Raw genomic sequence first — 14,048 nt, forward strand, 5'->3', positions numbered from 1 at the left:
TCCAAACTTGATTTCTGAGCCACCCTCTGGTTGTTTGTATAGCCAGGTTGTTTGTATAGCCAGGTGGTGCTACTGTCTATATAGGAACCTTGAGGATTTTTATAAAAGTTTTGGTTAGGCCTCGTTCCTTGGTTGTATTGAGCATAGTTCATTAGCTCAATACTATTAGTAGCACTACCTAACTAACAATCAACACCAATATGACCAAATATACCACAAATTTCACAAGGAGATGTAGGAGTAGGGGTGACAACATTAACATTAAGTTTTTCAAATTTTCGGTTTAGTGCATCCACCTTAGCAGCAAGGTGATCATAATCAAAGACTTCGTACATACCTGCCTCTTTTTTAGAGGGTGTAGAAGTAGTGATGGCTCTCTCGTTGGTCCATTGGTAGTGATTATGAGCCATGTCTTCAATCAAAGCGTAAGCCTCCGTATAGTTCTTGTTCATTAGGGCTCCACCTGCAGCTGCATCAATAGACATCTTAGTGGTATATGTTAGGCCATTATAAAAAGTGTGGACTATGAGCCACTTCTCTAAACCATGGTGGGGACAAAGTCTAAGCATTTCCTTGAAACTCTCTCATGCATCATAAAGAGACTCCCCATCTTTTTGATTGAACCGCGTGATTTGATCTCTTAGTTTAGCGGTTTTAGAGGGAGGAAAGAATCGGGCAAAGGAACGCTCGCCTCATTTGATCCCATGAAGTGATGGAACCAACTTCTAGGGAATGGAACCAAGCGTTATCTCTATCCCTTAAGGAAAAGGGAAAGAGATGAAGTCTTACGGATTCTTGGTTCTCTTTTATAGTGCCACTGAGTCTTAAGAAGGAAGAAATAAAGAGATTTGGATCTTCCGTGGGTGATCCAGAAAACTGATTTTGCTGCACCAAATTAAGTAGTGCAGGCTTGATCTCAAAGTTGTTACCCTCAACCGTCGGGTACACAATAATAGCTTGTGGCTCTTCCGTAGAATGTGTTGCATACTCTTTGAGAGTGCGTTCAGCCATGGCAATATTATTTTGTGCCTCTCTCCTTTTCTTATGCAAATATCTTTCGATCTCAGGAATGAATTCTCCAAGACTTTTACTTCTTCGCATAAGAAATTGAGAACCCAAGAAGTTAACGGTAAAACAAAAGAAAGAAAGAAGTAGAGGAAAAGGGAAAAGAAAAGATTCTAATCACAAAGAAAAGGTTAATTAAATTAGTTAACTTCCCGGCAGCGGCGCCAAAAACTTGATGGGATACAACCGCAAGTATACGGTTCGACCGAAGTAGTAAAATAAGAGTATCGTTCCGACAAGGAGTTGCTAAATTCAATTAACTTTAGTCGATGATTAGAAGATAGTCAAGTTGCAAAGTTGGGGTTTTCAAACGGTTGAAAGATAGTATAATAAAAAGAGCCTTGGGATCATTGGTTAATCTTAACGACAAGTCCTTCTCAAACCAAACTATTAAACCTAGAACCTTAAGTTAGACCTAACTTCTAAAGACAGTTTCTCTTTTGTTCCTCTAGCAACCAAGCCTATTTCGCTGAATTGATTACTATTAGATTTTGGTTCCTCTAGCAACCAAACCTATTTCGCTGACTTGATTATTATTAGTTCCCTTGAAGATCGAAACTATATGTCTCAAAGATTGTAAAGACTATTTCGCTGCCTTTGCAACCCTTGTCTAAATTCACTTGTTCGAATATCAAAGCTCCACTTTCGTTTTATGAATTGATATTTGAGATGATGGATTAACAATTATCAAACTCTCCACTTTCGTTTCCACAGTTTGATAATAGTTAATTCATGTTAAAACGATGAATTTAGATTAGAGATTAGTGTTACATAAGATTAGGGTCAATAGCTTGGTTTGATTAGGATTATGTCATTAAGACTTATCCAACAATCCCAAGACAAGAGAACTCTACTCACCCGTGTTCATCGTCGACATGGAGAAGAAGGAGAAAAGTATAAAAGTAAATAACAAGCAACTCACCAAAGTAAGCAAATCTATTCTTGCACACCGTCTACCCATCCATTCGGATAAGGAAGGCGGTCAACCAAACGACCACTAGGTGTGAGTTCATAATTCACAATAAACATAATCAATAATTGATGTAAGTAAACTTAACTAGTTTAAACAACTCAACAACATTGATATTCCATGAGTATACGAATATATAAATTTACCACATATTCATAGGTTTATCAAGTTTCACCAATGCACGTATACACCAATTCATATAATCAAGTATGACTTGACTCACCAAATCACAATGTATGCAATGCTCTAGACTCTTCTAGATGCATGTGGTACCATATGATTCCGGAGATAAATTTTACAGTTAATGAATCTACCAACATAATAAACACTACCAATTATGTTCTGCAGAAGCTATGTAATAAGCACCACCAATTACATTCTTCAAATCACCTCAATATGACTATGAATGTATGTACTTCAAGTAAGGCCTCGACAATGCATAACTCACCAACATATACATTATCATAATAATCACAACCAATTATGTTATTCACTTATACACTTTATTACAAACATCAAAAAGCAATCATAACAACAACAAACATCTGATTATAACACCAATTCATCTCAAAATTATCATCTAGTTCATTTTCACCAACAACCACCATTTTTCTCATTTTTCATTCAAACCTCAAAAACAACCACACCAATTCAAACTCCATCACACATAAACATAAACAAACATTAATGAAGTGAATTCAAACATGTTTCAACAACAATCATACACCAATTCATGAATTTCACTTAAATAGTCGAAAATCATCAAAACAACTCAACAACAACAACAACTATGAAGTTTAAGCTATTAACACAATAAATTCATGAAGTTTATCATACCCACAATTTCACATGAAATAGGAGCATAAATTTTATCATTTAAAATTACAAAAAGTCACAATCATAACAAAAGCCCTTGAACCCATAAGTAGAAAAAATGATTATAGCTTAATTAGTGAAAAGAGACTATCCCCCTTACCTCTAATATTCGAGAATCAAATTTCTAGCTTCAGTTTAACTCCTAGCCACCAATTCCCAAGCTTCTCTCTCTAGTTCTTCTTTGCTCTTCAAGACCCCCTTTCTCTCTCTACCTCTATCTTAAAATGTTTTGTGAAAATAAGTGAATGAAGGTAATGACCTAATTTCTCATAAGACTATTGTTTATATAGTCACTACAAAAATGGGCTCAATCACAAGTTGTCTTAATTGGCTCAATATTCTTAACATATAACTCACCGAGTCACTACATTATTAAACCGTTAAAATAACGAATAGTTACCGTCTCTAATTAATTACCACAACTCACTAGTAAATTAGTAAAAATAATCATTCCTACTTAAAACACTAAAAACAATTCTCGTAACCAAAAGACTATTTTACCCTTGCTCACCAAATGACCAAAATACCCCTGAGTTTAAAATGACTAAAATACCCTTCCTACGCTAAAATCCACTAATCCCGAATAAAAAACACACAGAGACAAATAATCATATACAAGCACAAATAAACACACATAATAATTAATTAAAATAACTATTGCGAAAATCGGGTTGTTATACAACTCAAGACCTCATCGGCAAGACAAAAAGAAGGGGGGAGAGAGGTTCTCCCTATCGTACACCCCTCTTGCAAGAGAAAAACCAATACCATTACCATTCACCAAAATAGAAAGACGGGTCGAGTGCAGAATACCAAAAATCCATTCACAAAAACAAGTTTCAAATCCAAAACTCTTCAACACAAATAACAAAAAATTCCAATCCAAAGTCACAAATGTCTTTCTAATATCAACCTTGATAGCTATATTACCTCCATATTGCTTCTTCGTCAATAAATTAATGGCCTCCGAAGCAAGAATAACACAGCTGGAAATATGACAATCTCGGACAAAGCCTCTTTGCTGAGGTGAAATAATGCGCATGCAAATAACTACTAGCCTATCCGCGAGAATCTTTCTCACAATTTTGAATTGGAAATTGGCAAGAGCAATCAGACAGAAATCTTTCATGTTACAAGCACCAGGCACCTTACAAATCAGAACAATAATATTAGCATTCAAGTTAGGAATCAAAACCCCGTGTAGAAAAAATCTTGGACTGAGCACACCACATCACGCGCAATGATATCCCAATAAAATTGAAAGAAATGTCCTCCAAACATATCATGTCCGGGAGCACCATCCCCATTCAAATCAAACACTACTGCCTTAACCTCATCAATCGAAGGAACTGAGGTCAGTCGATTATTCTCCTCTGCAGAAACCATAGAATTTAAATATTTTATTATTAATGTTATAATTTGGAGTATAAAAGTCACTTTTAAATAACCATACTTAATTGACTTACGTAATTTTTCACATATTTTAATTTTATTTTGGGTTGTTTCATATTTTATAATAGGGTTTAAAACTACATGTTAATAAATTGTGAATAAAAAAAGCGAAAAATATGTACTTGAGTTTTGATTATATTAAAATGGACCCGCAATACTATTTTTATTCGAAATATGTTAGATTAATTTTTTTGCTAGATTATTTGTACTAAAAAAAAATATCGAGGGAATAAAGTGTAAATTTTAACATAAAAGAGGTGGAGAATGTAATTCAAGTTGCTCTCAAGGGAGATAAGTGAAATATTTTCTAATATATTTTAAATAAGAGGAGAGAGAAGTGTATATTTTAACATAAAATATGAGGGAAGTGTAATTCAAACATTTTTTATGGAAGGAGAGTGTAATTTACTCTATTTTATATTTTTATTTATTTTTTAGGGGAAATTTTAAATTAAAAAATATCCTATATTTTTGGACGGAAAAAATATATATTTTTATTTATTTTAACATTTACATTTTTTAATGAATATTATTTATTTATTGTGGTGAGCAAAGAGGAATGCATGTATGTGTGTCAGCAAATGTAATATACCTTAGAATAAATGGCATCTTACTTATCGATTCTAGGCATCTTATTAGAGATCCCACCCACCCTCATTTCTCTCTTCCTCCCACTCCTTATATCTTCAGCCTCCTCAATCCATTTCTCTTATTCAATTCATTCCTCTCAAACACACACACACCACAAAACTAAACCAAAACAATAAAGATAATGAACCTCTTGTTAGATTCCAACGTTGAGGCTTTAGCCTTCAACTACTTAAACTTTGGTTTAATCACAATTCTCAACAACTTATGGACTTGGCTTGCTATCACCGCCGCTCTCAGCTTCTGGAAGATTCGCTCATCCGGTTGTCCCAAATCACTAGACCCAGTTTCAGTAAAACCGGATCAGAGTGTCTCAGTTTCCAACGTTACATCACCGGTGGAAATAAAACCCGACGAGAGTGTCTTGATTTCCACTGAAAATGTAACGTCAAAAACTGAGACACCACCAACATTATCAGATGTTTCTGATGATGTTGATGGTGTAAGGAAGGGGAAGTTTACCTTGTATTACAAGGAGGACATGCAATGTGGATTCAACAAGAATAGTAGTAATTGTTACCGGCAATTGCCGGTTGTTGAAGGGTGGGAACCGGAAGTTGAAGTTGAGTGGTGGAAGTGTTGGGAGAAGGTGTTAAGGTTGAGAAATGGAGAGAATGAGAATGGGTGGTACACGTGTCAAGATTTAACGGAGCTTAATGGAAACGTGGTTAAAATTTGGGACGGTGGGTTAACATTTGTTGGTAGTTGCATCACAAATGAATCATGGTCCAGTTCCAGATGTATGTCTTTTGAATGATAATAATGAGAAAGGAAAAAAAAAAAAAGTAGAAATAGCTTTTTTTTTTATTAGGTGTAGTTAGGTTTATGTCGTGTTTGTTTGTGTTGGATTAATAATAATCTCTCCACTAAAGATTTGAGAGATTATTTAGATTTGAGAATGTATATATGGTAATTTGGTAGTGCGGTTTGGAAATTTTGGATGATGAAATTGATTATTCTCAAATTTGAAATGAAATTGGCCAAAAGCAACAAGCTTTGCGTATGTCTTTGAATCTTTCCTTCTATCTCATGTCATAATTTTCTTTTTTAAGGTTTTCTACCTTATGTCATTATTATCTATTTTTTTTTATTTTTTTTATTTGTTAGAAGAAAAAAGTTTGACCGAAAATAATATTTTAATAAATTAGTTGAACCTTTGTTTTTTGAGAGGATAGAATAGATTAGTTGTATCTGTTTAAAGCTTTAGGGAACTTTTTATGTACACTCAAAAAATTAGGTGCATCGGTACTTTTGCTTCTTAATTTTATACATGAACGATCATTTTTTATGTAGTAAATAGCTATTTGTCAATATTTATAATTTATAGAACAACATTTTATAAGAAAAAAAACATCATTTAATTGTTTATAAGAATCATAGTAACTTTTTTTTTACATATTATCGTAAAAAATAATGAATGTTCTCAATTATGAGTGATAAAAATTTAAAAGAAAAAAAATTATTTCGTTGACACTTTTGATGAATAAGATTTAGTTATTATAATTATAAATGATAAGAGAATAATATTTTTTTTCAAAAAACAACTCATTTAACTATGAATTTAAAGAGTGAGTGTACCGGTACACTCAAATATAGTGGATGTACCATAGAATTTACTTTAAAATTAAACCAAAATAAAAGAATTAATTAAAACGAGATACTTCTTTTTTGACCGAAAAATAAATGATATATTGATTTTGGTTTCTAAAACAAATAATGATAAATGTGATAGAAAACATAGTCTCAAAATGAATTTGAAAACAAACATAAGATATTGAAATGAGTAACAATTGTTTGAGATTAAAACAAAAGTTAGATTATCCAGAAGTCCTAACTCAACTGGCAAAATGCCGAAATTGTTAGGTCGGATGCCATTATTGGAGTTCGAACCCCGGTTCCTCCACTTGTGTGTGTGAGTTTATTATGACTTTGTCATTTCGTCTATCTACCAAAAAAAAAAAGTTAAATTTCACATTTATGCAATTGAGCCGAGTCAGACCAGACTAGTTCATTTGACAGCTCTAATTACATATGAGAGACGCATTAGTGTCATGTTAGATTTCACCTCAAATTGTTTGCTTCAACTTCTTGGCCACCCATCTCCTTGTTGCTACCATGACTTGAGCAATCTACAACATGTACCATTTGAAACAAAATCATGCATTTTCAATAAAGGGGAGAATGGAGTTTGGAAAGAAGGTCCCAATAAATGAAAGGGGGTGCGAAAGAGATGGCTAAGTAAAGGCAAAAAATGAAGTGCCCTACTCAATTGGAGGATTAATAATGCGAGAGAATAAGACGCAACAAAAAGCAATAGTACATGATAAGCGTTTAGCTTAGTTGGGTAAAGTGGTACGACTTGTAATGTAATGAGTGTAGTTGTCATATATGTTGCTAGCCACATATTTAAATTTGGAACTGCAACTTGAATAGGACATTGGTTGATTCATGATTCATGTATATTAAGTCTAAAATTGAGAGACGCAATGTATTGAAGTTGTAATATCAATATCAACAGGAATAAGGCATTTTGGACTTACTTTTCATTATCCTAATTATACCTTTAAACAAATTTTCTTTGAGATCCTATAATAATGTTTATTGTTGGTATCATTAAAAAACATTAGAATTAATATTATATTTGTTACATGTTGGTGTCAATGAAATTGGTAAATACATTTTGTTGGATTTGTTATAATTTGAAAGTCACAAACATCTATATTTATATTTTGAATCAAAATCAAAATTTTATAAAAAATAACGTTCGTAATTTACAAACGTTAGAACAATAAAAAGAGCGGAAGAGTCAGCTTAATTAACTCGATTTTTTTCTTTTTACCTTTGTAGTTTTTATATTTTGGGTTAAATATGTCGCCCTCTATAAATATATCAATTTTTTGTTTTACTCCCTCTAAAAAATTTCTTCGACTTTTAGTCCTACAAAATTTTCGGTCACCACATTTTGTCTCTAATTTTAAGACAAATCATGTGTAGCCTTTGTATTTTTCAAAGAAATTGTGCAGAAATGTGTAGAATATTGCAATAATCTCACAAAAAAAATAGAATTTTTTAACAAAACATGAATTAATAAGAATTTTTTACCAAAAAAATATAAAAATTCATATTTAATTCATGTGTTGTTAATTCTTATAATATTATAAACTTTTCCTACAAAGTTTTATTCAGAGAAACAGTGAAGATGGAAAACTTTAAAGGATAAAAAGTTGAAAAAAAAAAGTTTAGAGAAACTAAAACGAAAAAGTGATATATTTCTAAGGATAAAAATATATTTAACCCGTCTATTTTTACGGGATTTTACGAGTTGTGATCAAAGAGTTCATCAAGGTGTTATCGTGTGGATGATTTTTAAATAGGATGAACAAAAATTCGAGTGTGAAATTTTACTATATTAGTGGTATAATCTCATTTGATGTCTTCATCGAGTATGAGATTTTAAACCACTGATGAGTTAAAGTATTGATTATACAAACTCTTTGTAATATACTTTGCTTATAAAAACATTTAAATTAGTTCTGTAAGCATATTTTACTTGGTGGATAATGCATTATTATATGAAAGGGTTGAGGTTTGAATCCCGAACATCTCACCCACTTATTCACAAGGTGAATTCTAGCCACTAAATTACTTGATAAAAAAAAAAAACATCTAAATTATGGGATGTGTATTTATTTGAGGCCATGAATTAAAAAGACAAGGTTACTCATTTTGTCAAATGGGACGGATGATGTAGGAGTCCAGAGATGTTCTTGCTCTCTCATCCATGTATATATTAATTAACACTGGTTTTCATCCTCTCATTATCTTTGTCTTCCACCACAAATAGTTTATGTCTCTCAATTTTGTCTATACGAATTTCCACATATCTATGTGATGACCCTAAGTCACATAAATGTTATATTAAAATTCAATAAAATAACAAGATTATCAGTAATATTCTCAATCATTTGGGAATATGCTAACTAGACATCTTAATCTTATAGCATATTTATCTATCTATAAATAAAGAAGGAGAAAATCACAAACCTAAGCCAATGAAATTGTCAAGTTGCTGGCCGCCGTATATACAAGTGATGTAGCTAGCTAGACTACATCATGCATGTGATATATCCTTTTAAAAAAATAAATCATACATGTGAATGGGATATATGTACCCTTCACTATCATACATTTGATGATTATTTTTTTTTTTTGACATCACCATCATACATTTGATGATTGTGGTTTGCTTGAAACTGTTCACTGATTCATTTTGTGATGCTGAAAATAATATAGACCTTAGTTAAATATAAAATAATAATTTGTATTAAAATATATAAAATAATATTTGCTTTTGAATTGTTGACTTAGGAACTATGACACATGCTCTTCTCAATGTCTGTTTGATTATCTCTGATGTCAATTTCGATAGATTAGTTTTACTTCTTTAAAAAAATGTTTTTGGAGAAGAAGTTGGGGTGGACCCTGCTAGTAGTTAGCTATGTTAGATTCATGGATTAACTTAAATAATTAAATAAAAGATAATATAAATGAATAATATTTATTGAGTCGTAATCGAAGACGAGCCGTAACCGGAGACGAGTCGTAACAGGTTGAGTTGTTTTCTTATGTAATCTTGTTGAGAGCACGGACAGAGTTAGAAAGGGGATCAGCATATGTCACGGTCCTCGCAAGATGTTAATTTTTTTATTAGTATGCTATTATTTATTTTAGTCTCTATATTAATTTTTTGTGAATTTTATAAGATATTGTATACTCGATCCTTTTTACTTAGTATATTGAGTCTTAAACACTTTAATTTTCTACTTATGTTTTTTGAATTAAAGGAGTTAAATGTTGAAAGCAAATTAGAAACCATTAGTAAAAGAAATACAAGCTTAATCCCCCAAGATGAGCAGATGTAGAAAATCCAAAACTAAATTAAACATCTTTAAAGAAACAGACTGATTAAGACCATATTTGACATAGCCAGCCGCTTAATTAAATTAACAAAAACATGTTGAAAATGAAAATCAGACGATAGAGGACATAAAACATTAACTTGAGACAATAAATGATGTAAAACACTCAAGACCCATTAGATCAGAACACACGCTCATCTCTATAGAAAAAAGGGATCAGGAAGGACTGACAACCCTAACTTCACCAAGGCTTCTCTCAAGATCTCCTCGATCGCTCCAAATGATCCATCGATCAACAAGGTACACACAATTTACCGTTGAAGGATACTAAAATGAAAATAATTGATAAATTTTAAGTAGAAAAATTTACTTTTTAAAATTTCAATGCATTGAATGCACCATTTCCAAGACAAAGTTTCTTCTTTAGTCTTTTTAACAAGTGTCCTTAGGGCACTTGTTAGCATTTTCCTATATAATACTCCCTCCGTCCCAAATTGTATGTCACTTTAGAAAAAATATTTGTCCCAAATTGTATGTCACATTAGAATACCAATGAAACATTAATGTTACTTTTCCTATTATATCCTTAACTATTTATTACTCTTTCTTTTTTCAATTCTTTCATTTATCTTTCCCATATAATTTATTAAGGATAATTTTGTAAAACAACTCATAATATCTCTTTCCCACACAATATTAATTACATTTCTTAATATATGTGAAATGCCCAAAACGTCATATAATTTGGGACGGAGGAAGTATACTATAACTTTATATCTGTCATTTTGAGCATCTCCGTTAAGATAATCCAATAAGATACGGTCAAGACCTGTTGTATACTATTTGGGAGTTCTCAGAATAGAGAAGAATAAATTCATGTAAGTAAGTGTCGTGCAAAGTGATGATATTCCTTCCTAATTGGTGTGGTCTTTGGTCAAGTCATGAAAATGATTTTAACACATGAAAAGGGAGGATGAAATTCCAAGGTCTTGGAGTCTTTCTTTGAACCTTAGACTACACATTCAAACATAAAATGTGAAGATGTGATTAACAAGAGTTCTAGTGAATCCAAGTATCTACTAACCATTATCAATCTTTATGTTTCTAGGCCACATTCTTCTCCTATAAATAGGTGGAATGTAAGAAGTTTCTTCATCTCATCCAAGGGTTGAAATCCAAAAGTGATAGTGAGAAATAGAGTTCTAGCAGTCCTCTTTAAGAGAAAGAGAGTTTTGTTTCAATCATAGATTTTTGAGAGTTGAGAAATATCATCTTGTATCAAAAGAGAAACTGTAATTATAATTTTTTATAGTGGAGATATTTTACTGGACCAGCTCATGAGGTATTTCCCTTTCACAGTGAGAGGATTCGTGAAAATTCTTGGTGTGATTTTTCTATTTTATTCTTTATGTTTTTCCTTCCGATTAGTGCCAACTTTAAATTCAGAGAGGATGGAAATTATGCATGCATTTCTCAATAGTGGTATCAAATATCTTGGAGCTTTGGGATGTTAATGCGTCATATTCGCAATAAAAAGTTTTTAATATGCTTTGTAACTGCAACATTGTTTGATCTTTCACATGAAAAAAGAAATATTATTGTTGAACAAAATAGCGTCTTGTATAACTTAAGATAGAGTTTTATCACTCATGGTGGAAATATGTTCAGGCTAAAGTATGTCAATTACACATATTGGAAGTCGATGATGAAAGATAACTTATACTAGAAAGACTTGCATGAGCCAATCACCTAGGAAGGAAGGTAAACTTGATAGAAAGACCGACAAAGATTGGGATACCCTAAATAAGAAGGTAATAGATGTGATTCAAAAATACATTGATTGAAACTTGTTTGAGCATGTATCAACTTATAACAATGCACATCAATTGTGGACGACGCTTAAATCCCTTGTTCAAAAGAATACGCCTTGAACCCATATTGTTAGACCACTCCTACCTTCAAATTTACTATAAATTAATTGATAAGAAATAAAATGAAGATATATTACAAGTTGCAAATATTTCTACTCCTTAGTTTCTTGCTTGATAGTTGTTACACTCTAGTTGATACTCTGAGCAATTAGCTCCAAATAGAAACTTGAAATGGATTGTGTTTGATAACAAATTTGACAAGTGCACGAACATGTAACAAATAATAAAGTAGTAAGTTATCGTCTCTATATGGATTGTCGTTCAACTTGAATATTTAACAAACTTAACAATTTAAAAGCATTAAAAGAGTTTATTGTTTGGAAGTTTGAATTGTATGCACAATGAGATTAATAAGATTTCTGCTCTTCACCCAACAAGTTTCTCCCACCTAGCCAAACTGACCAAAACACCCCTGCGCTAGTTAACTAACGCAAGTGTAAATCAAACATGACTTAATTTTACACATGCGTGACTTAAGTCACGCCGCATGAGTTAACTCACGCAGGTGTTACACCCCGCGTAAGTTAACTCGCGCCAACTTATTTTATGAGTTAACTCATGCGGCGTGATTTAAGTCACGCATGTGTAAAATTAAGTCAAGTTTGATTTACACTTGCGTTAGTTAACTAGTGCAGGAGTATTTTGGTCAGTTTAGCTGGGTGAGAGCGAAACTTGTTGGGTGAAGAGCAGAAATCGATTAGTAAATTGATTGGAGACAGTGGCGGAGCTTTGTATGGGCCAAGGTGGGCCACAGCCCACCCACCCAAAAGCAAAATATTTTTTTTCCTATAAGGAAATCGCTAAAACACCCCTTATTATATAGTTACTTATAAGAAATAATTTGGTATTTATAAAGTTTAAAAAACAACCTTTCATACATATATGCCAATTACTTATATTAAAGATAAAGTATGTTTTTGAATTGTTAGGATAATATGAGTTAGCGATATTACATTTCTTGTTGGAGACAACTAAAATAAAACTATAAAAGATTCACGAAAAAAAATTATATATTGTACTTTATTGTTTATTTTAGCAGCCAACCCGAGATTTTTTTTTTTTTTTTTTTTCTAACTCCGCCACTGATTAAAGATAAAGTAAATGACTTTAGTTCAGATGTTATTAGGACTCTTCAATCCTCTCTATCCTATTTGTTAGATTAATGCAAATTTGCATTAAAGTTCAATACCTATTATATGATTAAGTTCTTGATCAACGATTGTTTGGATTAATAAACAATGATGTGTCTACTGAATTGCTTAAGGTAAATGTGCCTAGACAAGGGTTGTATAAAGCAAATTCTCAAAGGATGAATCATAATCTAACAATCATACTTAAAAACCCTAATTTGATTAAGATGATTAACCAACTTTCAATTTATTCTTGTTCGTGTTAAAGCAAGGTAGTCAGTCTAATATCATAACCTATAGGGATCATACATACATAAGTACATGTCTTATTTCTGCCTAAGATCTAATAGATTCATTTATGGCTTATTTTTGCCCAGGGTCTAAAAGCATTACATTCGAAATAATTGAAAACTATGTAAGACTTGAATCATAAATAAAATAAATAAATTTCATTTATACTACCCAAAAATTTAATAGAGGTTCATGTTTGAACCCTAATCAAAGAGTGCTTAGTTGCTCATGACAACAAAAAGCATAGGAAAACATACTCTATAAACAAAGAGATTTTGTATAATCATAATATGATATCATAAAGTTCATAACAACTCTAGATTTTGGAATCAATAGGCACAACAAGATGAGGCTTTGAGAATCCTCTTCCCCTTATTCAAAATAAAAAAACCCAAAGATGAAGGATTCACGCCCTTACCTCAAATTCACAGAAGATTACAACTTTATGCTTGATTTCTTAGCTAGTGTCATTACCTCTTCCTCTTCTCTTTCTAATAGGTTTCATGTACTCTCTATGCTTCCTTTGCCTCCTTAACCCTAGTTCTTCCTTTGCTCCTCTAATTTCTTACTTTTTCTTCTAACCCTAATTCTTTAATACTCTTCTATATTTAAAGCTACTATTTAGGCTTAGTTTTCTCACATAATTCTTAGATAGACTTGCTATGTGCACTCCTAGTCTTGTCACCATTCTTTCTGTAACTACACAACCTTGCTGTTTACACCTCCCTTCGCCTAAACCACTAAAACACTACACAGCTTGCTACTT

At 32.1% G+C, this 14,048-nt stretch overlaps 1 protein-coding gene and 1 non-coding gene across 2 annotated transcripts; both read left to right on the forward strand.

The window, feature by feature from the left end:
- The first annotated feature begins 540 nt into the window (after positions 1–540).
- Positions 541–647, forward strand: LOC112419579 (small nucleolar RNA R71). The gene has a single exon (XR_003009706.1). It is a non-coding gene; the product is annotated as a small nucleolar RNA R71 (small nucleolar RNA).
- Positions 648–4,923: 4,276 nt separating this feature from the next.
- LOC25486555 (uncharacterized) lies at positions 4,924–6,011 on the forward strand. Its single transcript, XM_013608146.3, has one exon. The coding sequence runs from the start codon at positions 5,136–5,138 to the stop codon at positions 5,766–5,768; it is 633 nt and encodes a 210-aa protein (XP_013463600.1). The 5' UTR covers positions 4,924–5,135; the 3' UTR covers positions 5,769–6,011.
- The last annotated feature ends 8,037 nt before the right edge of the window (positions 6,012–14,048 follow it).

The sequence above is a fragment of the Medicago truncatula genome, chromosome 2 (genome assembly GCF_003473485.1).
Source record: "Medicago truncatula cultivar Jemalong A17 chromosome 2, MtrunA17r5.0-ANR, whole genome shotgun sequence".
Taxonomy (NCBI): Eukaryota; Viridiplantae; Streptophyta; class Magnoliopsida; order Fabales; family Fabaceae; genus Medicago; species Medicago truncatula.

Bases quoted from the DNA above. Each gene is read 5' to 3' on its own strand.
- LOC25486555 (XM_013608146.3), top strand. From the start codon at position 5,136: ATGAACCTCTTGTTAGATTCCAACGTTGAGGCTTTAGCCTTCAACTAC.